The sequence below is a fragment of the Schistocerca piceifrons genome, chromosome 10 (genome assembly GCF_021461385.2).
Source record: "Schistocerca piceifrons isolate TAMUIC-IGC-003096 chromosome 10, iqSchPice1.1, whole genome shotgun sequence".
Taxonomy (NCBI): domain Eukaryota; kingdom Metazoa; phylum Arthropoda; class Insecta; order Orthoptera; family Acrididae; genus Schistocerca; species Schistocerca piceifrons.
Genome location: NC_060147.1, coordinates 129,135,482 through 129,160,938, shown reverse-complemented (window position 1 = coordinate 129,160,938; position 25,457 = coordinate 129,135,482). Strand labels below are relative to the sequence as shown.

General features: G+C 38.7%; 1 protein-coding gene across 2 annotated transcripts in view; it reads left to right on the top strand.

The window, feature by feature from the left end:
• LOC124718828 (protein draper) overlaps positions 1-25,203 on the top strand; it is a 403,131-nt gene extending 377,928 nt beyond the window's left edge. For both annotated transcript variants that reach the window (XM_047244450.1, XM_047244449.1), the window contains 7 exons: positions 261-416; positions 4,407-4,583; positions 8,067-8,177; positions 10,492-10,692; positions 16,734-16,934; positions 18,911-19,066; positions 23,433-25,203. In XM_047244450.1, the coding sequence (XP_047100406.1) occupies positions 261-416; positions 4,407-4,583; positions 8,067-8,177; positions 10,492-10,692; positions 16,734-16,934; positions 18,911-19,066; positions 23,433-23,569 (1,139 nt within the window). In that variant the 3' untranslated portion in view covers positions 23,570-25,203. The remainder of the gene's footprint in view (positions 1-260; positions 417-4,406; positions 4,584-8,066; positions 8,178-10,491; positions 10,693-16,733; positions 16,935-18,910; positions 19,067-23,432) is intronic.
• Positions 25,204-25,457: the final 254 nt, after the last annotated feature.

Here is a 25,457-nt window from a genome sequence, read left to right as displayed (position 1 = left end):
CACGTCATATCTGAAAGTTAGATGTATTTCTAAGCCTTGCTAAAATGTCATTAGTGGATGCTTTAACTTATATCTGGTTTAGTCTGCAGCTCCGAGGTGTTATCTGCCTCATTGCTCTGAACAACTGAAATGTGCGTGTATTATCTTCTTTCGGTATACAGATTTCATTTTAGTGTTTCGTATACAGATTTCATTTCAGTGTTTCGCCAATTGTTACCAGTGCTTCTGGTTCCACTGAGATTTGTGGTTTTATTCTGCAGGTATTCGTGCATGCGACCACGTTACTGGGCAGTACTTGTGCCGGCCAGGTTACATAGGACTCACCTGCGAGCATCCGTGCCCTATCAGTACGTATGGCCTCAACTGCCAGAATAAATGCACCTGCAAGAATGGGGCGGACTGTCACCATGTTACAGGTCAGTATACAGTGAGATTATAAGTTATGTGTTTGTATACGGTTGTAAAGTGACGATGTTCACGATTCCACAAATCGAAAGAATTTTCGAGTTTGCCATACAAAATTAAAAAGTTTACCTCAGTGCTACTGCACAGTTGTTAAACATTCATGCTATTATAGAACATTTTGTCTAAAGTTATATGCTATCAAGGAGACATTTTCAACTCTTCTCCCATGACTTACGTGATTACCAATTGCAAATGGCAACAGCAAGGTACAGTAGATGAGTACCACATTATATCGTCAAATGGTCATCTAAAATCAGTAATAATAAATAAATTATAACCACCTAGTCCCCCTTATCTGATTCCTTGTAGAGAATTCTCTCAGTGAACTTTTTGCATTTGATTAACACAGAATTCCAAGATTTCGACGATATTCTACACACCAGGTAATGTTGTAGGTACTACAGGTCTCCACACACACACACACACACACACACACGCACACACGCACACACACACACACACACACACACACGCTCACACACAGCACCCCATCTTCAGTCATGAAGCCTCAGTGCCTGAGGTTCACCTTCTATCGTGACACTCCTGTCCTCAATCAGTTTAGTGCCTTCTGTGTCACAAACAGCACAGCATGTGAATGCCTGTGGCAGGTCCCTCACTGATGTTCTCCCCAACCATTCTGCTTAATGAATTTTATTGTAGCTTTGTTTGGTGAGTTCCAGTTCAGTTGCTGACAATTCCTGATGATGTGTGCATGAAGTCCTCTGTCACCTCATCCAAGTTTTTGTGGTTTGTATCTAACCAGGGTATGCCTGGGGTCGATTTCCTGCTTCTTTTTTTCCATTTATGTGACTGTTATTCTGTGGATGTCAGTTGGCACTGTTCTCATAATCTGACAGTTTTGATGACAGGAGTTGTTCATAGACAGCCAGTCTCAGTGTGCCCAGTCTCATTCATTGCCATAACCATCTGCTTGGTATGCGTCGAATTCCATCAGACTGGTGCTGCGTATTAAGCACAGTGCCAGTGCAGCTGTAGGAGCATGTTAGGCTGTGAATCCCAGGTGGTGCCAGTAAGTTTACAAATGGTGACATGTCAAGCAAATACTTTCAGCTTTGTTTCTTGGCAATGATCTTTGTATGTGAGACTTCAGTCCAGCTGTACTCTCAGGTGTTTCGGAGTATTGTAGTGGCGTACTTGTTGTCCTTTCTAGGACGTATTTAAATTTCTCTTGGCTTCCCGGTTTCTCAGATGAGAGGCAAAGACCTGTGTTTTTCTGGGATTTGGCTTTAGGTTGTCATCTCATAATGCTTGCCGATCTCTCAGAGGACTGCTGTCAGCTTAGTCTCCACTTCCTCAAAGGTTTTGTCCGCAGTTGCTGTGTCATCTACACAAATAAATCGTCTTGTTCCGGGCTTGGTTGTTTGGCACTTGTATAGCAGGGGTGCCAATACATTACCCTGAAGGAAGTCATTCTTCAAGACTGGCTCCACTTATTATGCAAAATGAAAAAACTTCCTGTTTTGCAGTGAACATTTCTAAACAGTGTTAAACAGTAGTCTTTTGTGTTGGAATATAGCTTTGCAATCTGTTTCTTATGGTTGATGCTGCCATATGCTACTGATGGATCCACAAATGCAATTCCAGTAACTTGCAAGTATTTGACCATGACATAACTTTCCTGGGAAAAAACCTGACTGGTCATTATCAAGGTTTTTATTGGCATCTTGTGAGATCTGATTGATGATCAACCTTTCTAGGAATTATGCGGTTGGCAAAGAACAGAAACTGGTCAGAAGTGTTTAGGATCTATTGGTTCTTTTTTACACTTCAGAATGCTACAACTTTGAACAAAAGTGTCAGTATACTTGGAGACATGCATGCACGATACACACCATGCTGTCTTAGAGTATATTTATTCACAACTGGTTTTGATCATGGACTATCTTCACAGTACTAGCACAAAGAAGGAAACAAAGTGAAAACTTTGAATATCATCACAAGTTACATTTTCATGAGAATTATTAGTTGGAAGAATTAAGTGAACAAAAAAAAAAAAAAAAAAAAACTAAAACTGTTGGGACAACTTTGTACGTCATGCATGCTATTTAACCAGAAAAGATGTTATCATAAGTACACTTAATTTTTCTGACTAGTTATTCTCATGGAAATGTAATTTGCATTGATATTCACAGTTTTCACTTTGTATCCATTTTTGTGCTAGTTCTGTGAAGATAGTCCATGATCGAAACCAGTTGTGAATAAAAATATTGTAAGACAGCACATAGTGTGTCATGCATTTCTCCAGGGCTACAACACTGGTTTCACACCAAATCTTAGGAACATAAAAAGGACCAAATATAGTGTTTAGTTTTGCAAACACTTAAATCAGAATTTCAGCTGCTCGGTTTCCTTCTGTCAGCCAATCACAGCATAGAGCATGTGACATGACTGTGTCACTGTGTGTGAATGACTGGATAATTCAGTGCAAGCTGTGTGAATTTTAGAAATGTTGATTAGTCAGCACTCAGTTCCCCACAAGGGTTCCTCCTGCTTTCACTTCTGTGACCCTGACCCAAAGGAAATGTAGCTGCAGTTTTTGTCACATTGTACTGAATATTGTAAGGTTATTGTACTAAATAAAATACACATCATAAAAGATTAAGCTTATTCATTAGTAATACTGTACAATCCAGTGGCAGTGTACACTGACTTAGCAAACATCATGGGATAGTGGGGCGCAGATGGCACAAGTGTGTTGTATACACACCATACTCCCTCCGTGCCAGCTGCAGTAGTATAGGAGACCTTCTGAGAAGTGGTTGTGCAAGTGATTTGCGTAACATGTGACGACGTCATGAGCTGATGCCTCCCAAACGGGTGTGAATTTCGATCTCGGCAGTGGTGCACGAATTCCACTTCACATTTTCAACCGTATCCAAGGTGTATCATGAATGGTCCAGCCACCCTCAATGACTGTGACAGGTGACATCTGAGACAGGTCGTCAATAGTGACAGAAGAGCAACAGTGCAACAGATACAGCTCAATTCAACATAGCACGTGCTAGGAACATCCCCGAGTGGACAGTTCATACAAACACAGATTCTGTGGGGGTGTGGGAGCCACTGCTGCTCAATGTCACTGGGCCTAATGGCTTGCATTTGTTGCCACTCACCAGAGATGGACACTGGAACAATGTGATATGATCAGACGAGCCACAATTTCGACTGCGCTGTGCTGATAGGAGGCACCATCTGTGGCAGACTACCTGATTCGATGGATCCCATCTGTCAAGAAGGTGTGGTCCAAGGTGATGGTGTCTCTGATAAGGTAGGAGGTGCATTTTCCTGGTATGGAGAGACCCCCAAATTGTTCTGGAAGGCACTTTGAATGGTCCGCGGTATGTTGAGCTGCTCGCGGACCGTCTGCACCCATTTTTCGCCTTCCGACACCCAGACTGTTCTGCTTTGTTTAAAGATGATAACACAACGCCACATCACTTCTACGTCACCCAGAAATGATTCCAGGAACGTGCAGGGGAGGTCCGAAGATCGTGACGGCCCCCTGGGAGCCCAAATTTGAACCCCATCGAACATATCTGGGGTGTCACGGAATGCAGGCTCTGTGCCATTGATCCTGCACCCACGAACAGACCAGAATTGGCTGTCTCTTTGCAAGTGATTTGGTGTCACTGCTTCCTGAGGAGTACCAGGGACTTGTAGACTCATTTTCATGGCATTTCATTACAGTCTGCTGGGCCACAGGAGGCTCCAAGCATTACTTGGTGCCTCTCATCATGAAGTCAGTCTATTAAATGAAATTTACCTATAGGTAGCTGCTGGAGATTACTACAGTATTGGCACTGCACAGACTTTTTTTGTGATTATTACAACCCTACAGTTACCCCCCGCTGTCCCCGCCCGTATGTACAATCACAGAATCAGTGTACAAGTTACACATGTCTGACAATTTTTGCCTGCAGGAGTGTGTCGGTGCCTACCCGGCTGGACAGGTGTCAACTGTTCGCTGCCGTGCCCAGAGAACACGTATGGCATGAACTGCAGCCAGCACTGCAAGTGCCAGAACGGTGGGAAGTGCCGCCGCAATGACGGTGCGTGCCACTGCGCTGCCGGCTGGATGGGGGAACACTGCACCAAAGGTGAGGATGGGGCAGGACCCTCTGGTACTGGCCCCTCACATACTACAATATTAGGCCAATTCAATCCAAAATTCGTCTTTCGAAAAATACAGGGTCATCTTATACTCGTAGATTAAACTATTGCTGCTGAGGTTAACATTTTTACGTTCTTTAATAGGGTTCGTAGGGGTTGTCTTACATTTGCAGATGAAGCTTTGGCCACTGAGGTCACACACAGATTTATTTTGAAGAATTCACAAGGCCAGGGCTTGTGTTCAAGAGGCTCTTGATTTCCCAACATGCCAAAGCACTTGATACAGTATTAACAGTGCTCAAACAATAGTGTTGACACTTGATTTGTGCGGTGCTTATGCGAAGGATATGCGAGAAACTATGAACTAGCCACTACTTTTGTGTAACACAGAAGGATATAGCACTAAATTCTATTATCTTATAAACTCTTACTGTAACTGAACAGTTTGTAACAAAAGTTCTCATACATGTATTGATACCCTGTTCAAATATTAATGTTGCTTTTTTAAGTAAATGTAACATTCAAAAGTGGAAATTTTGGTCTTCAAAAAACATTACTTGATTCTAAACACAGATAAATATTTTACTCGATTATGAAAGACTGTAATGATTTTGTAAGTGGTTGCAAATGAGAAATTCTGTCACTGTTCATGTATTAGAATACCAGTTTACATTACCAGCTTTTAATCAGCTTTAGAACACTTGAGGGTGACTTTCAGATGAAACAAGAAAGAAAATTAATTGAGAATAAAATCTCTAACAAATGAAATAAATCAAATTAAAGTGACTAACTGTTGTCCTGAGAATAAATTACAGTGGCAAGATCTGTTGTGGAGATAGTAACACTACATCACTGGACGATTGGGACTTCAAGAATTGGACTCAGTTGTTGTTGCAATAATTTATTTATGTATTAGTCATTGTTATTACATATTACTAGCACTGTAGAAGATACTGCAGTCCGTGTTTCATAGTTGCTCAGGCACAGTGCGCAGAAGGGTTGGAGGGGAACAGTTATACCAGCCTGGCTACCAACTCAGTTAAGTGCAGGGAGGGACTAGTGAGCGAGCAGCAAATTATGTCATGTTGCCAGCCATGGAAATCTATACAGTGTTCTTTGGCTTTTTAAGAACATCTACCATGTTTAACATGAAGTTTGCATGAGTCTATTTGTAGTCCAGATTGAACTGACTTTAAAAATTGACAAATACCAAACAATGGTACTCACTTCTGCAGCAGATGGTAAAATTCTAGATAGGGCCCAGTGGCATCGACATGTGTTTAGTGCTGCAATGTTGTTGATGCTCATCGTGACATATGATGGGAACAAAAGGGTGTGTGTCAGCTGCTAGTTCTACACAGCCCAGCCAATGAGAGATCAGTGGGCATATGATATGTTTGGAAGCAAGAGACATTGTAACATTCCCACATCAATACTTGGATAAAAACAGCTGTGTTTTCAGGTGCCACTGCAACCAGAACCTCAGAAATTGCAACATATTTTAAAGAAACGGTGACCATGAAGGTATAAATTTCAGAATTCTACTGTTAGGATGATGATGATGATGATGATTAAAAATAGTGATACCATAGATGACAGGGTCGGTAAGCGAAAAATGTAGAAAAGAAAATGCTCCACAGATTAATGTGAACAATTTATTTTTGGTTATTTTTTCTCCTTGTATTATCAAAATGTAGACAGTCAAGAAATGGTACAAATTTAGATTAGGTACAATGTTACCTTTTTAGGCAGATAAACAGTTTGTAATTTTGATCAGTCTGAATATATTAACTTTTTTTCCAAGAAGCCTTTTGAAAAAAGTGGGTCACCTTATAATCATTTTCATCTTATACTTGGGTAAATACAGTACATATGTTCACTATGTTTCAGCCTGAAGTTCCAAGGATGTATGTTGTACATTCTTCACTGCCAGCTTTCGTAGCCCTCATTCAAATAAGTGTTTACATTATTACACAGGGTGGAGGAAACTAACCAACAACAAGATCAGAGTGGCCTAGGGAATGTCACATCGAGCATTGTTTTCAAAAGCATCGAATTGTCCGATACTTGCCCGTGGCATTGACCTGTGACATCATTAAGATAATGTACACTTCCATTTCATTCTTACACAGTGTGACATCACAGATGCTATCAAATGAGAACATTATGTATATTATAATCAAAATGATTTGAAGACAACATAAAACTATTGGGAACAATCATGGGAATTAGGGGATTTTTGAGTGGGGACAAAAAAAAATGAAATTCCCAATAAAAAATACATAGCCAGACAAAACGTACAAAAAATCCAGTACAACAACATCACATGAATTATGTTGGTTCCATACCATCTTTTGTGACCACAATAAAAGATTTATTTAATCCACACCTATTTAACTTTATTTAAAAGCATCTTCAGTGCTCTTTGCAAGAATGTGGTTTTTCTTAAAAATCTATTTGCCAGGAATGTAAACTGATCTCATGTTTTAAATTAGTACTGTTAAAGAGTATTAAATGACAGTTTATTATTAATCACAGTTTTTTGTTTTGTTCTTCATTCCTTAATGTTGTGCTACACAAAGGTGTTTGATTTTAGTACACAGAATTTCATGGACACTAACTTGAAAACAAAAATATATTCAGAGTCTGTGAAATTATTGTCCTAAAACTGAACACCTGTTTGTAGAACAACATTAGGAATTTAGTAAGAAACAAAAAGTCGTTAGAAGTAATTGTAATCTATATTGCTAAATCCCTCTCCTGGAACTGTGGTGCCAGTTTCAGTGTATGGGCAACAAAAATATGAATTTCAATATTTTGCATAAGTATTGGTTGAATCTAAAAATTCAAAATGCTGTCATAACCTACTCATTAAGAGGTGTAATATTATGTTAAAAATTTACTCAATAAGACAAGTAGTACAGGTAGATATTGTGTGTGTCTCATGGGGTAGTGTAATTGACGGTGCACAAATACCTGGAAATCATTCATCCAAAGTTTGAGAATGACAGCACTAAGTGACTTCCAACAGAGATTATACATAATTAAAAAAAAGATGAATTCAAGAAAACTGCAACTTCTGTATTTAAAATATATGTAAGTTACAGGTAATTTGTATATTCCTGTCCCATTTTTCCACAAATTTCATGAATAATTTTGCAGAAAATTGTTTGGGGCATAGGTGTCAAATATATACAAAGAGTTGACACAAATATTATTCATATATTATTGGAATATTTTCAAGATTTTACAGAATTATGTAAAAAGGAACCAGAGAGAAAGTGCTTGCATGTTCCATAAGTCTACTGCTATTTTTATTTGTATGTTTTCATTTTCTTCCTTGCTATACATATTTCTTAAAAAGATATAACACGAGTCATTAGAACAATATTGTTATGATCAAACTTTTACTATTGTGGATGACACATTTATGTATAATGTGAATTTGTAATTTTTTTTCTTTTTTCCAGTCTGCCCTGAAGGTTATTATGGAGATCACTGCATGAAGCCATGTGAATGCAAGAATGAGAACTTTATCTGTCATGCAGTTGATGGTTGTGTGTGCCGCCATGCATACACAGGTAAGGAATGTATTTGATAACTTCTGACAAACTCCTTCCTAACAATAGTCCACCTCATTTTGTGTATATACGTAGGTTGGAACTTAAATAGTGGCAACACTGCTGTGGAGACACTATGCAATGGAATATGATATTGTCACTGATAGCACACGTTGACATACCTACCTTACCTCCGAGAAGATGGACTCACCCATCCCACGTCACTGGCATGCACACAATCAAGGGAAGCACAGTCACTTTTGAGCGAGCAGTCTAACGTAACGGTGTCACTATGTTTTCGAAACAGGAACAACTTAGTTGGATCAAGATTGAATGTGCCAAAGGTCGTACAGCATCATTTAGGCATGCAGGGAATCGGCATTGCCATACAGAACAGTGGCACATTGGGTAAAAGCCTTCAGTGAAGGTCAGAAAACAGTGGTAGACATGCATCGGGCAGGTCGTCCTAGTGTCTCTGTAGAAGAAGTGCATGTTGTTGCCGCATTAGTGGACACTGATTGACATCATACAATTCATGAGATCACCCACAAAACTGGATTAGTTCATGCAACTGTGCTTCGCATCCTGAAGGAATGCTTGGGCATGTGAAAAATTGCATCACGATGGGTTCCACATGACTTGACAGAAATGCGGAAATGGATGCGTTACAATGCTGCTCAGACACAATTGGAGCACTATGAGTATGAAGGAGAGGCTTTCTTGCGCTGTATTGTCACGCTGGATGAGACATGGGCCACATTGTATGAGCCAAAACCGAAATCCCAATCCAAAAAATGACATCAATATTGGTCACATCAACAGTGCGTCAGAGCATCAGTAGGGTGAAAGTTATGGTGATTCTCATGTACGACTGTGATGGTGTTATCCTAACGCGTTACATTCCTCCATGGCAGACAGTCAATGCACAGTATTACTGTTCATTTTTGGAGCATCACCTGCAACCAGCTTTGCGAAAGAAGCAGCTACAATTTTTGTGCAACCCACCAATCATCATGCACGACAATGCACGGGCATATTCAGTGCAAGCTTTGGCTCGTCTGTTCGGTCGATGGGACTGGGAAGTGCTGCACCATCCACCATACTCCCTGGACTTAAGTCCTTGCGACTTTGATTTGATTCCGAAGATGAAGGAACCACTTTGTGGCTTTCACTTTAGAACTGTTACAAAGATTCAATAGGCAGTAGACCACTCCATTCGCACCATCAACAGAACAGGCTCTGCTCGTGGTATACTACGCCTTACACATCGTTGGCAACGGGTTCTACACAATGCTGGTGACTACTTTGAAGGACAGTAACAGGCACGAACATGTAACTCTTTTTGTATCAGTTGTGAATAATTAGTTGCCACTATTTAAATTCCAACCCTCAAATGTTTCCTGAACTTCCTATATTTTTCTATCTTTTCCTTGTTTTGCCTTGAAAACTCTTCCAGATTTTTAATTCTTTCTGTTTGTACCCTTCAAATTGTGGAATCTTTTTCTCTATTATTCATAGTTCCTCAATTTCATTTTGTTTCCAGATGTTATTTGGTTTATTCAACCCTTGGCTTCTGTGGTCAAAGTTTTTGAATCTTTCTGTTCACAAAATTACTGGAATATTTATAGGGCTGAAATGTCCTCACTCAGAAATAGGTGTCTAATAATAAGGATCAACCTTCAGTTTGACATTGTATACAATGTATTCTGTAGACTTCACTAAATTTTTCTTATTACTTCTTATTTTACATCCAGTTGTTGTGTATCTTCCACTGTTTATATTTTGCTGGGAAATCTTCTTGACTTGTCTAGACAATAACTGATAGCAAAGCATTCACATGCATTTAAACATTCAGGTCTAACCTCTGTAGGTTAATGCTTGAGGTTTGTATTTCCAGATATACATCTCTGTTCATATTAATTCTCAGTGGCACAAGATGCTCTTTATATTCTATTGATTCTTGCTCCTATTGCTGTTTTTTTTTTTCTCTCTTTCCATGTTAGCTTGTATTTAGTTGCATTTTTAAAAAAGACATATATCCTGAAATTGTTTGCAGTCAAAATTCTTAGACAAGTTACATTTAGTGTACTTGATTGTTTGCTATATTTTTCGGAAGTACTGTTAGTCACTTACACTTGTAAGTTGAACAATGTGTCTTCACTTGCTGGAGTTGACAATAAACTTACTGTTGATCATATTTTTGTAGCAACAAAACTACAAGAAAGGTCGTGTCAGATGACAGCATCCTATTCTCATTAGTGTTAGAACCGCTAGATAAGTCGTGCGACAACTAGACAGAGTTGTACAGTGAATTAATTCTGACTTTGCCTATCAGGCCCCAACTGCGACATCCCACTGAGCCAGCAGCAGAAGCAGGAGACAGCCAGCTATGGTGGCGTGGCGGCTGGCATCGTCATCTCTCTCATCCTGGTCGCCATCATCATAGGTCTGCTCTTCTACTTCCGGCGGCGCGTCCACAACCTCAAGACTGAAATCGCCCACGTACAGTACATCGCGGACCCACAGAGTGCACCAGGTAAGGGAAGCACCGCTTTGTGTACAGATGGATGACAGTCCCAGTGACATGAGTTTAGCAAATTTGGAGTCTGAAGAACCTTCTGAGAACATTGAATAACATTTTGCTATGCCTTTGCATTCTGAGATATCATTTGTGTTCAAATAAACTTACATATACTTGCATTATACAGTGTGATTCGAGAGGAATGTCACACAATTTGTGAGGTGATTCTGTATGTGAAAATAAACTGAAAAAGTCCTATGAACACGTGTCCGATTTTAGGTCACTACGGAACTGGAGCAGGTTGAAGACCACACGTCTGTGAATGTAAGCGAAGACAGTTGTGAATATTACTTACTGAAATGCTGTGTAGGTGCAGTCTTGGACAGAATAATGGTAGGACAGATGAATGATCCATCCATCAAGAGGTATGAGGGTTCTCTCAACAGGTAGCAGCACGGTGATGTCACACTCAGGCAATGACTGCAAGCATACCAAGTATACAATTGTGGGTTGGATCAGTGTGCTGCTTGAGTGTTGTTTAATTGAGCAAGTTCGTTGCATCCATGAATACTAACATGCCACATACATTCACCCATGCAGAATACTCAGACATGTTGCTTGTCCGTCAATGTGTGCGAACTGTGGGTGTTCAGGATACCACTGTAAATAAAGTGTGTTGCACAACATCTCTGCATACAGCCATCCATTCACAAAATTGTTGTCTACTTAACGAGTCACCTGGATGCAGATGTTGCACGGGCTGCACACGGAGTGGGTGCGAGTCCGTCCGTCTGTGACAGAATACCAGAAGTGCTTCCCTTATTGATGAACTCCTGTGCCAAGGTATTTCCCAGGGTTTTTCAAACATTATGTGAATTCGGAACACTACCCAGTACATGTAGCATCAGAATGTGAGGCTGCCCATTCACTTGAGAAAAGGGAAGAAATTATTGCAATGGTACAACGGAGTCCCACCACCAGTATACGGCGCAATAACTGTCGGCTCGATATTCCACAAACGTGAGTGCGCCGTACGTAACATTCTGAGGGCTCGCACCCACTCTGTGTGCAGCCCGTGCAACATCTGCATCCTGGTGACTCGTTAAGTAGACAACAATTTTATGAATGGATGGCTGTATGCAGAGATGTTGTGCAACACACTTTATTTACAGTGGTATCCTGAACACCCACAGTTCGCACACATTGACGATGGAGAATGCACATGACACTTTGGAAACAAAATTCTAAGTTAGGTTCTTAGTGAACATCTGGTAGGAGTGATCACCTGGTGGTAGGCCCAGTGTTCCTGCCAAATTGTGTGACAGGTGCAGTATATGCACTTTTCCTAATAGATGTCTCTTTTGGAAGACGTGACATTAGATTAAAGATGGCAAATGTATCTGCAACATGATGGATCACAGATTCACTGTACCAGACAAGTATTCCAGTATGTGAATAACACATTTTTTTCAACCAGTGGATTGGCCATGGTGGACTCACTAACTGGCCTGCCAGATCACCCGACCTAATCCCAGTTAGACTTCTGTTTATGGAGCTGGTTGAAGGGGGATGTATACACTACAAAAGTAGATACGTCTGAAGAACTCGACACTTGCATCACCGATGCTTTTGCCCACATTAAAGCCTGCCGAGATGGTATTTGACGTGCAACCCCACACGTGCTCCAACAAATTGACAAATGCACTGAGATGCACCTCTTATAGATTGGATCAGTCATCTGTTCCACTGTTATTCTGTCCACCACAGCACCTACACAGCATTGTAATATTCACAAATTGTCTTCATAATCTTTCATGGATGTGTGTAGTCTTAAACCCACTCCAGTCTCATAACTATCAAAATTTGAACACACATGCATAGGACTTTCTCAGTTTATTTTCACATGTAGAATCGCTTCACAAATTACATGACCTTCCTTCTGAATGACCCTTTATAGACGTGGGTGGAGTATACCAACCTGTCCCTCTTTCCCCCCAGGTCAGTGGGGAAATGAAGCATAAGTTTCTGCTGGACATTGGCTAACGGGTGTGTCTGTGATAACTGTGGCAAGTTTTGAACATCGTGTAGGTTACAAAATTGAATCCACTATGTTGGACACTAAGAAGGGCAGGCAGGAAGAATGTACATTTGCTGAGATCAACTGTTTTCAATTTTTGGGTAGTAGAGCAGAACTTCTGAGTAGGCGTGGAAGTCTTATCTCACATGAATAATGGCTATGGCATGGAACTGAGACCTGAATTTCTGCTTAAGCAGCATGCCATAATCAGTGTCAAACAGCTCGATGGGATATCATTCAGTTTGGGGGAAACTGCAATAGGCGCGACTCCCAAAAGGTTTACCATGAGGCCAAAGGGAATCTGGAGTTTATTTTCTTGTAACATGCAAGTCAAATAATTGATTTAGTATACAGGAGAGTTGTCAACTAGTAATTGTAAGAGAGGATACACGGAATGCAGTATTTATCGCCATATATCTCCCAAATTTTTATTTGATTTTGTGTCCTCCTCAAATGATCAGATCATCGAGTAATGGCATTTCTGTACCAGAATGCTACACAATTTTCTTTTTATCGACTCACTTTATCTTTTGAAAATTTCTCTCTTTTTTTTTTTTTTTTTTTTTTTTTGCATATTTTCATTCTCATATATTAAGGGGATCTGTGTGAAAAAAGAGGTCTATGAAGCATGAGACTTCCTTTGCATCTAGTTTCATACATATACCAGAAGTTACTTTGAAGAAGCTGTTCAGGATTATTATTTGTGAAGAGAATTACTTCATATGAGTGAAACGAGGGAACACTTTGTACGTTTAGGTCTCCAGGCTTTGCACTGCTCACAACTCTGATTTTTTTTTCTGTTATGTTAATATTCTTGTCAGATTGCTAGCATTACCCCAAAAGACAATACCGTATTTCATGATTGCCTCAAAGTAGCTATGCTAAACTATCTGTTCTGTATGTGATTATATTGGCTAAGATTGACATAGCAAATGCCAGACTGTTTAATTTATCTATCAGCCTTTGAAACTGTGAGTACAGTGACTGAAAGTTGATTAAAAAAATACTGTGCCACAAGGTATGGGGAAGCTACTCGGAGTGGACATAGGAACTGATTAGCATGCCAGTGCATTTTGTGTGGTTGATTCTGAACATTCTGTGTAGTAGAGCCATTGGAGAAAAATGAGGAGCTCAACAAGACATTGTGTCTTGTGTGGCAAAGTGTGCTATGCATATATGAGCTAGATGGGAATCTGGTGGTATCGGTAAGGGTAAATAATTTTGGAACTGTGGATGTGGATTACTAATAGCTAATTTAGAGGTTTTATAGGAAGAAGATTTGTACAGTTTCATGTTGTTACATGGAAAAGTAGCTCATTTAGAGGAAACTGTTAGGACAGACTTGGAAGAATTGCTGGCAGAATATGAAGACTTGTTTATTCTGCCTGAGGCTTCACCAATGACTTCAATAGCACAGCACTGAATCCTAACTAGGACCGAATTGCCTGTATATCAGAAAACATATCAGGTACCTCCAGCCTAAGATGAATATGTTTACCAACCAACAGTCACTGAAAAAACCACATGTCCGTGGGGTGTACCAGTATTGATTGTACCAAAAAAGAGTATTAACCGAACAAAAGTGTATCTGTTATGTTGTGATTACAGATACCTGAATAAAAGATGCACACCCTGTCATCAGCATTACAGAAATATTGGGTAACTCGAGACAGTGCAGGTACTTTGCAATAGTGGCTCTATGGAGTGACGCCATTTGCTGGAGGTAGCACCAGATCTAAAAACAGCATTTACCGTTCCATCGGGCCACTACCAGTACTTGTATATGCCATTTGGTTTAAAGAATACGTGAGCCACAATTCAGAGTTTAAGCGGTGAGGGTTAAAACCAAAACAATGCATTCTTTGTTTGGATTACATTATTGTAATTTCTGAAAGATGTACAGAACGTGTGATATGGTTAAGGAAAGTACTAAATGGTTATGCCTAGCATGTCTAACACTGAGTTGCAAAAAATTCGATTTCTGATTAGTGGAGATATAATATTTGGGATTTGTGATCAACTGCGAGTGGGCCCGAACACATCCTAGGATTGAAAATGCTGTATAGAATTTTTCAACACTATGTACTGAGAAGGAATTGCAGTTTCCTTGGTTTAACAAATTTGCTCTTCTTCACTTCAGAGAGTAGGCTTACAGCCTGTTCTAGCTTGACAAATGCCACCTTTTGCTTGGTATTTCTATATCTATGTTTCCTACACGTCTGACTATTCTTCCCGTCTGCATTCTTTCCACGTCTCTCTTCCATTTTGTTATCTCATTTTCTATTTTTCTATTTATGCAAAATATGTCTAGCCATTCCTTATTTCAGAACTCATTATTTGATTGCTGAGTACTTCCATTTTCTTTGCTTAAAAATGTCATTTCAGCTGACTGTATCCTTCTTTAGTCTTTCTTAGTTATTGTTCAGGTCTCAATTCCTTATGTGAGTGTAGGTGTTGCCATTACTTCATAGAATTTTGTCTTCGTATCTTTCTTGTGTTTATTCACTAATGTTCTGTGTGTAGTGCCACATACCATTGTGCAACTTATTGGAGATGTCATTATCATAGTCATAACTTACATTGCATCCTAATAGCAGAAAGTGGGATATCTGTTTAACTGATTTTCTCCTTTAAAAGCTATAATTTTGGTTTTATTTTCTGGTATTTTCAAATTATAGAATTTACCTTTTGGGTCCAAATGATCTAGAGCAAATTGTAAATCATCCTCTGTCTTTTGTAAAATTATTTGATCATCAGAAAAGAGTACTATATCTAAATGTGTTTATAGCAGACTATTATAGAAAATTTGTTACTATGTCACTGAGATAGTCTGGCCACATATGCATTTACTCAAGAAGGTAGGAAAATTCATTTGCACAGCCTAATGTGAAGGAGCTATTAAGTAGCTAAAGAGTTTATTATAATGTGGCCTTTGTTGGTGTTTCTGAACTCCCAGAAACTCTATATTTTGTTTTGCGATGCAAGAATCACACATCGGGGCATGTAGTAAGTCAGGAGATCCGACAGGATTGGATATCCTGTGACATATGCCTCACATCAGTTGAACAAAACAGAGAACAGTTACTCCACCACAGAAAAGGAGATGTTAAGTTTTATTTACTGCATAACATATTTTTGTTGTTATTTATATGGAAGGAAAAGGTTATAATAGAGCACTTCATGCTAATGTGGCCAATAGGCTTGAAAGAAATGTCCAGCCATTTGAGAAGGACACTTAAGCTCAGCAGATTTTTTGAGAGTAAATTTGGATGGTTTATTTTGGTGTGGTGCATTGTCATAGACAGAATCTTAGGGGCATCTAACTCTCTTTCGTCAATATGCTATTATTGGGTAGTAAATTAAGCTGTGTTATGATATGTACCTCATGCACGTTTGGTGACAAAATTGTATAATTTCAAAATTGACCATGTAAATTAAATATCATAAATAAAACTGCTTCATGGATTGTCCAATAACAGTGTACTAGGATACTGAGGTGTTTACCACCTGAAGGTAAATATTTGCCAGCCATTCTGTCTCGTACACTTAGCAAACATGTAAATGAAGCATCTCTGATTTTATACTAAAGATACATTTTATTCCTTTGCCTCTGTAGCATAACATGGTAATAACCAGGCAAAGAAGGGTACTCAGATACTATTATGGTAACAGAATGCATGCCCTTTTCAATTTTTTGGTTTTTCACTGGTACTGACATTGTAAAACAATAGTGAATGTGATTTGTTAGCATTCCCTCTTGTGTTGCTATGCTTGTCACCCTGGATCTAATGTCCTGGGTGATTGGACTACATTGTTCTTGAACCAACTGTTCCTCCAACCATTCTTCTCTTTTATTCACTGAAGAAATCATTTGTATCAGTATTGATTTGTGGCTCTGTCTGTACTTGCTGTAGAAGGCTAAGTGCAGTAATGATACCGTACAAGTAAATGACCCACTTCTGTTGTCAATTCTTTGCAGACCGACACCACTTCGACAATCCAGTCTATTCGTACCAGACTAGTCCGCGCACTGTGGAAGATGGAACGGGACTTCTCCTGAACAACGTACACAAGATTCGCAATGATCTCGGCTACAAGAACAACAACACAAAGTTCGAGCAGCAGAAGCTGGGACTTGCAGGATGCACTGCTGATGACGAGGATACAGGCAGCTGCACAGGTGACTGCCTCTCTGTGCCAGTGTTATTCCAGTGCGATTCTGCCATTTGTTCACTTCTTAAGGAGGTTTCTGCTGGGCCACTCTTGCAGACTTTAGTACTGTGCTACAAAAGTGTATATTGTTAATGAGTGCTTAATAGAACATTCCATGATTACTGAAATAAACTGCAGTTATCATGCACACATGTACAGTAGGCATGGGGAAAAATGACCAGTTAAAACAGATACCGGTATCTTAGTTCTGAATAACTGGTATTTTTTGGTATATGTCTGGTCTTGGTTGCAACAGGTGTTTTTATTTTTTACTAATAATGGGGGGGAAAAAATCGAAATATCAATTAGCCATAATGACAATGCTAATTTTTTTCTTTTTAAATAAACCTTTTTTAAAAAAGGAATAATTTTTATTCATAAAATTTTCATTGCTTTGAAATATTGCTTTATTATAGAAAATGAGAAAAGCAACAAACACACAGCATAAGAATTGGTACAGCATTGTTGGGACAATAATGTAAATGTTACCATGTGGCATGGCCTATTAAATGATACACATATACATGAAGTATGCAAGATTTGCCCCTCATGGTGTAGATGGTAATTTCCCACTGTCATTGTCTGATATCAGTTGTATTACAGAATGGCACCATCCCTAGTCTGAAATTGTTTTATGAAGTGTGGTATCAGTGAAGTAGCATGCTTCATTAGCTTTGAAAGATTAAAAATGGGAGGAACCACAACCAGCTTTTGACAATATAAGGAAAAAAAGTAAAACTTAACAGTTCATCCATAGTTTACAATAGGAATCAGCTGGTCTGCTGCCTGTGTGTACTCAACATGCTTTTATCTGCTTGCACTTCTTCAAAACTGACAAATAAGCACAAAAAATAAGAAGTCTTCAGCCCCAGTTTTAACCCTTTAGCACTGACTATTTGTAATGTCCAAATAGTGGTATGAACTCTGAGTACAATAGAATATTTGTTTTGGTTTTTTTTATTTTTTTTAAAGCAGTAGTCAACACCTTACTTATCACTTTTTGAGAAAAGAGGCAAACGTTGGATGAAAAAAGTTTTCTTTTATTTGCATATTTGACTTAATATTTTGGTGTGTATCTTGAAACTGAAGAACTCAAAATTGTTCAGTCTTTGTTTGATTTCTATGTTTATTACAGGAACAAATAGGAATACAAAACTGAAAATCGATTATTTCAGAAACCAGTTATTTTAAGTGGTTTTTATACTCCAGTTAAACTGTCATCGGAAACAGTCGATATAACTGAAAACTGATCACTAATGTACAGTGGGTTGTCTTGTCATCACTGACCATCTCATCTCACCCAACTGCATCACGCAGAAGCTTTGGGGCACACCACACACATGTATAACTCACACACTACTGCAAATACAATCAAGATTTGTCATTTTATATCTTTATTATTAAATTATTTATTAGTCAAAGAAATCTGCCTGTATTTAAAAATGTAGCACTTAAAAGGATTACATTGTGTAAATCACAACCATTGCAGTACCTTCTGATGACCAGGTAGTAAAATGCCCATTCATAACCACTTACTGACAGTCACAAAAAGAACCAGCAACCACTTTCTTAAAGTGTTTTATTTTAATTAACTCAGCATTGCACAGAAAGAAAGAATCCTGTATATCTGTATGCTTTTGTCAAAATTCTTTTATTTCTGTTTCTATAATTTCTAATTGTTGGCACAAACACACATTGTTGCATTTACAGTATTGTTTGTTTTAGTAGTAAATGTTCTCTCTACTAGTAGTGAATATATTCGCTTGTAAAATGTCTTCTACTTCTTCACAGTAATTTCACCTTTGTGTATGTAGTATGTAATTACTTAAAACACTTAAATGTGTTGCTTATTATTATATTTAAGAATCACATTTACTTATTGAAAAGTTGTATGACGTGCTGTTGTCATACAAAGTAATGAATGTGGATAATAATATTCTTCAGGTGCCTACGGTCTGTCATACGAGCATCCGGCATCAGCAAAGAACAAAGATGCAGATGCTTGTAATCCCAACGTGAATGTTTACCACAGTATTGAAGATCTAAGTAATTCCAAAGTGGAGCATGTTTATGATGAAATTAAACAGAAAGAAGGTCAGGGTAAGTAGATACATTTTGATCATGCTTCTGAAACATTAAGTTGGAATCACAGTTGGAAGGGTTCAAGGAAAAGAAGGATCATAACAAGAAATTTGAAATTTTGGAAATGTAGAAACTAACTTTTTTATTTAATTGCCAGTTATCATGTGTTACTGCAGTATTTCTTCCCTCTCTCTCTCAAATGTAACTATGCCAACACAGTGATTGCTTTCTTATCTTCATGTGTCATATCAACATTTTTGTGGCAGAAATATGAATTACCAGATACCTGACATAACGTGGTGTCAAGTTGCAAGGATGCTTTTTTTAAGCAAGTACCATGTATGTCAGGAAATTACTGAAAAAAAAGAAACTTCTGTTCCACATTTTTGTGCAGTCCAGACTTAAAAAATTAAAAACTAAGGAAAATGTTAAAACCCTCCCAAATACGAGCAAAACATATGTAGATGACGTATATGATTAAAAATCACAATCCTCTCCAATACTTTGTATAAAATCTGTCTATAAGTGAAGGAAATTAAATGTACAGTATGATGTTTATACAATAACTTGCAGTAATGAATTTAATCAGCTCTTAAAAAATTACAGATGTGTAACAGTAAAATAAAAACTCATCAAAAAATTGAAATTGATATCTGGGTACAAGGTAATGTAGCCCTTTTATGACATGCTGCAACCACAGATTATACATTCAAAACACACATTTTTGAGAGATAATCCTTTGCGATCACCCATAAAAATAAAAAACTGGCGAATATGTTGAATTAAACCAAAAACATCACAGCAGCTAAGTGGTTAAACCATAAGCATAGATGCAGAAATCCGCGATAATCATAAACTTTATCACCATTGCTGTTATTGTTCAATGCTTTTGTCAAGAGCTGCATTTCCTATGCTAACCACCATTAAAGTGTTATTTTAGGCTTGATGAGTGGAACAAAGACTTGAAAATTCTCCAATTGACATTAAAAGCTTATTAGATGTTGGCTCAGTGAATTTCTGTAAACTGTGTAAAATGTAAATTTTAAAGCAGGCTCAGGTGCTACAGTTTCACTTCATGCCATGTATCACTGCTGCCAATATTTACAATTTACAGTGTGTGGTGTGTGTTGAGGTGCAAAGTAAATATGCCAGTACTGTATGTAGTTGTTGCAACTGCATTGTGTCAGATTTGAACATGGAAAAACTTTGAAATGTTCTATTGCAAAACCCTTGCCTATTTTCGTGTGACATCTAAGTCGTGACACACCATCTACACAAAAAGTATATTTTCAGTACTTCACAAAATGCTTTCACCCCTACCTGCACTCCTGTTGTTGAAGGTCCGCTCCCTCTCTCCACACGTCCAGTAGGCAAACTCATTTTACACGTGTTTGTGAGGTATGGTGGCTGTGCTGACTATTGAGTGAGTCAACAAATTGCCAGCCAATAAGAGTTCACTAGCCAGAAATGGGAAATGTTTTCTTGACTATGAACGAGCATATTCTTTCAGATTCAGTGTTTGAATTTAAAAGGTTGGTAACTGATATTGTTGCTGAATAAATGCAAAAAGATGAGACTGAGTTATAAATGACACAAGAAAAGGTGGTGGCTAGTCCCATTTGTCACATATTGGCTCAGTCCGGAACACTTCGTGTCTGCTGTCTTGTTTTTCCATTACCGCTGCAACTTAGCAGTAGTTGTAACATAATCGCACAGTGAAGCTAAATGTTGCAAATTGTGTTGGTAACACTGATTGTGGTTTAAGTCAGCATTTTCTTTCTCAAGTCTTCCTTCTCCACAATGGCCAAAATATTCCCTTAACTCCACCATCTTGATAACATCAAATGTCAAGAGGAAAAAAAATGAAACAAAGTCAAGCAAGATGTACAGTTAGAACTTACTAAGAAGAAACGTAAAATTGGGGAATTTTTAGCATTCATCTTATGGGTTTTTCACAGGATCTATGAATTTATGGTGCAGAATTGCGAAAAACACAAAATCAGAGAACATAAACTTGAAGTTGCACTGTAATGGTCTCTCTATTAACAAGCAATCTATAGCGTGTATAAGCATGGAATAAAAGGAAGATAAAGCATCGTGAATTTTTTTGGAGGCGAAAGGTTGTATACAAACTTGTACAGAAAGCAACTTGCCTTTATAACAGTCAAAGGAAACAGCAGGGAAGCAGTAGTTGAGAAAAGAGGGAGACTTGCTTGGAGCCAGTGATGTTATTTAATCTGTCATAGAGAAAGCAGTAAAGGAAAGTAATGATAAAATTTGGAAAGCGACTTAGATCTCGGGAAGAAGAATTAACAACTTTGAGAATGAGATTTTCACTCTGCAGTGGAGTGTGCACTGATATGAAACTTCCTGGAAGATTGAAACTTTGTGCCAGACCAAAACACGAACTTGGGACCTTATGCCTTTTGCGGGCAAGTGCTCTACCATCTGAGCTACTCAAGCACGACTCATGCCGCGTTCTCAGAGCTTTACTTCTGCCAGGACTTCGTCTCCTACCTTCCAAACTTTGCAGAAGCTCTTCTGCGAAAGGAGACGAGGTCCTGGCAGAAGTAAAGCTGTGAGGACGGGGCATAAGTCGTGCTTGAGTAGCTCAGATGGTAGAGCACTTGCCCGCGAAAGGCAAAGGTCCCCAGTTTGAGTCTCGGTCCGGCACACAGTTTTAATCTGCCAGGAAGGTTCATATCAGCACACATTCTGCTGCAGAGTGAAAATCTCATTCTAAATAATATATTCTGTGTATAAAAGTTTGCCAACAGAGAGGTAACTTTCTGATCCCGCAGCAGTAGCAACCACAAGGTTTTGAGACGAAGAACTCATAGAGTCATGTTTGGAGTGAATCTTCATCTGGAAAGTAAGTTCCTTGAAGATTGTTCAATGTTGTTGTTGTTGTGGTCTTCAGTCCTGAGACTGGTTTAATGCAGCTCTCCATGCTCATACAGTAAAGTTGCATGCCCTCGTGAAAAATTACGGCCGTAGTTTCCCCTTGCTTTCAGCCGTTCGCAGTACCAGCACAGCAAGGCCGTTTTGGTTAGTGTTACAAGGCCAGATTAGTCAATCATTCAGACTGTTGCCCCTGCAACTACTGAAAAGGCTGCTGCCACTCTTCAGGAACCACACATTTGTTTGGCCTCTCAAGAGATACCCCTCCGTTGTGGTTGCACCTACGGTACGGCTATCTGTATCGCTGAGGCGCGCAAGCCTCCCCACCAACGGCAAGGTCCATGGTTCATGGGGGTAGGGATTGTTCAATAGAGAGCAGAAAAGGTGAAAATCTGAGCGCACAAGATCAGATGAATAAAGTGGGCGTGGAATGACTTCCCAACCTACTCCTTTATATCCCTTTTATCAATCTAGCAGAATGTGGACAGGCGTCATCGTGGAGTAACATCACTTCACGCAGTCTTCCTGGTCATCATTTTCGGATTGGATCTGCAAGATGTCACAGTTGTTTACAATAAATGTCAGCCATGATCATTAGAGAAGCAATTCGTAGTGCATCACAGTATCGCTGTTCTGTGAGATGCAGGTGCAGGTCTTTGTACAGGGAATTGCTGCTTTGTTTGGGCTCAACCAGTCCTTTCTTTTCTGTGGATCAGCATGTATACCCCATTTATCATCACCAGTAACAATACAGGATAGGAATGGTCAGTGTTGTCCACCAGCCAGTTGATGATGATGATGAGGAAGCACAGCTGCATGGCTTAGAGCATGTGGTACCCATACACCTGATTTTTGAATCCTCCCCATTGCATGCAAATGTCACACAATGATGGAATGATCACAGATCAACTGATGTGGCTCATTGTGGATTAATACACTTAAATGATCTTCATCAAACCGCTAAGGTCATCCTGAACGTGCAGAGTCACTAGTGTCAAAATGGTACACCTTAAAACAAGAAAACAATTTTCTCACTGTGCTCAGTGCTGTGGTATTATCCATATATGCTGTGCAAATATTTCTGGCTGTTCTGCCTGAACCCCTCTATTGAACTCAAGCAGAAGAACATGTTGGAAATGTTCAGAATTCTTCACCTGGCTCTCTATTGTCTATCATCTACAGCTCCACTCACTATCTCCAGTTGTCAAAGTGACAATATGGAAACTCAGAGAGCAACAGTGAACTACATATAAAAACTGACAGTTGATAAATAAACCCATAGCAGTCGGAATACCAGCATACAAAACGAAACTGGCACAGACTTATGCACAACCCCAATACATGTTGTGTTGTTTCTTAGCTAGTTAAGTAAATCTCTTACCATTCCTTTATGTGGATCTCTGTTTGCTTGTTTTGTTTTTGTTGTTGTTAGTAGCTATAGCTGTCAAAACCAGTTTTACAATTTGGACTGTAAAATTCACAGACATGGAGTACGATCATCTGGACTACAGCAGACCAGCAAGCTCATGGAAACCGCACTACCAGAGGATGGCCAATGGTATTGGACCCCCAAAAGATCCAAATGCCCCTGATGACAAGCCTTCCAAGTCATCAGACTGAATGTGCACATATTTCGAGGGCTGAGGTAGCACATAAGCGGATTTTGTTCTGCTCTCCAAGATAAACTGCTTGTGAATCTCAGAAATAGGAGGATGTGATCAGTTACAACCCCTGTGAGAGATCTGTTTCATCTGATCCGAAAGACTCAAGTGTAATGCTACTTACTACTGACAGAGGTATTCTGATAATTTTTTGTGGTCTCTGTGTCAGGATAATTTTAACCAAAGGGTGAGAAACATGAATAAACACAAGAATCATGTGGAGTGGCTATAGCAGTCAGACTTGATAAAATGATTATATAAGCATAGAGGAGGCAAACCACACCAGTTCTAACTAGAAACTGTCAAGCAAGTTCCTTATCAGTGTGTGTGAATGAGTCTCTCTGGAGTGATAAGTTTTTCAAACCTTAATTTTGCTTTACAAACTGAAAAAAGCTCTAAAATATGATCAAAATTAGGATTCTCCCCTTCATAGCAAGCTCTAATGTAGTAATAAGTTTCTGCTGCTCAATCATGTTCACATCTGCTTGTTACAGAGCCTATGAGATGACTGAATTTTTCACCCTTACAAATTAGAATTCTAAGTCGTCTTAAGAGGTTTTAGGAGGTGTGAAATGTCAAAATTGATGTCATTGAAAATGTTGGAATTATCATTGCCCTCTCAGAGACATGACTGTTGAATTCAGAAGATGATAAAGCCTGCTGTTGAATGTAAATCTGAAATTTAAATTAATGAAAATGGCTCAGTGGATTACACCATAACTCTAACATTGTTATATTTCCACCTCCACCTGTCATTTGTCTTGTTAATTTTCTTCATTCAGTTACAGTTGTTCTTGTTCAAATCCTTACATTGAAATTTACACCGAGACAGTTACAATTGCATGAGGTTAGTATGTTTGATGTGAACTGATTCCAAGAAAGCTAACCTGGGAACTGATTAATATTAAACAGGGTGTATTAATATTAAACACGGTGTAATGCTTGGAGTGTTTGAAAAATTGTGCAGAGTCAAAAATGTGAACATTTTACAGAGAAAGCACAAAAGTTCATGAACAAGTGTTAATACAAATAGTGTAATGAACTGTTGTGAATGAAATATAATCCTACAGAGTGTAGAAGTGGATTGTGTGTTTACCTCATTTGCTACTTCAGGGGTGTATTTAGAGTAATGAGTATGAAATGCTTGTGACGTTTGGTGAATTTTCTCATCTGTGTGAGAAGGACTGTTGCTAATAAAATAATTTATATTTTTCCAAATGAACTGTGATTAAACAAATTAGTATAATTGTTCACTGTAAATAGTTTTAAGTAAATGATACATATCTATTTTATATGTCGATTACATAATAAGGGTAGCCACCGACTGTGACTGCAATAGTTGTTCAGACATTCCAGAATGCACCTAGGGTACAATTACAAGAAATGGTGGGTGCTGTGCTGAATGGTATTGGCTGCTAAACATTTATATGTGAGTAATGCTGTGGTCACATTCTTGTGAAGTCAGGACCAAGAACCTGCCTTGAAAAAAAAAAAAAAATTGTGTCTCCTTTTTCTTATATTCTTAAGTTGAGGTGACTGTACATCTTGTGGCAATAACTGAAACAAGTTGGCAATAAATCTAAATGAAATGTATATAATGTTTACTGTTCACACAGAAGATGGCATGTTTAATAAACAATGCTGTTTTTAATAAAACTATAACAAATTCTATGTCTTGTCTTAGTATGATATTAAATGAATATTTAAATATGTACATGAGAGAGTTAATGTAGCCAATAGCTTTTGCAACACATCAAGGAGAGCTCTCCCCTTTTTTACTGTTATATGTTTCAGAAACATGTTAACAATCCGACTACTCCTATCACACTTTTATATTTTTTGATGCA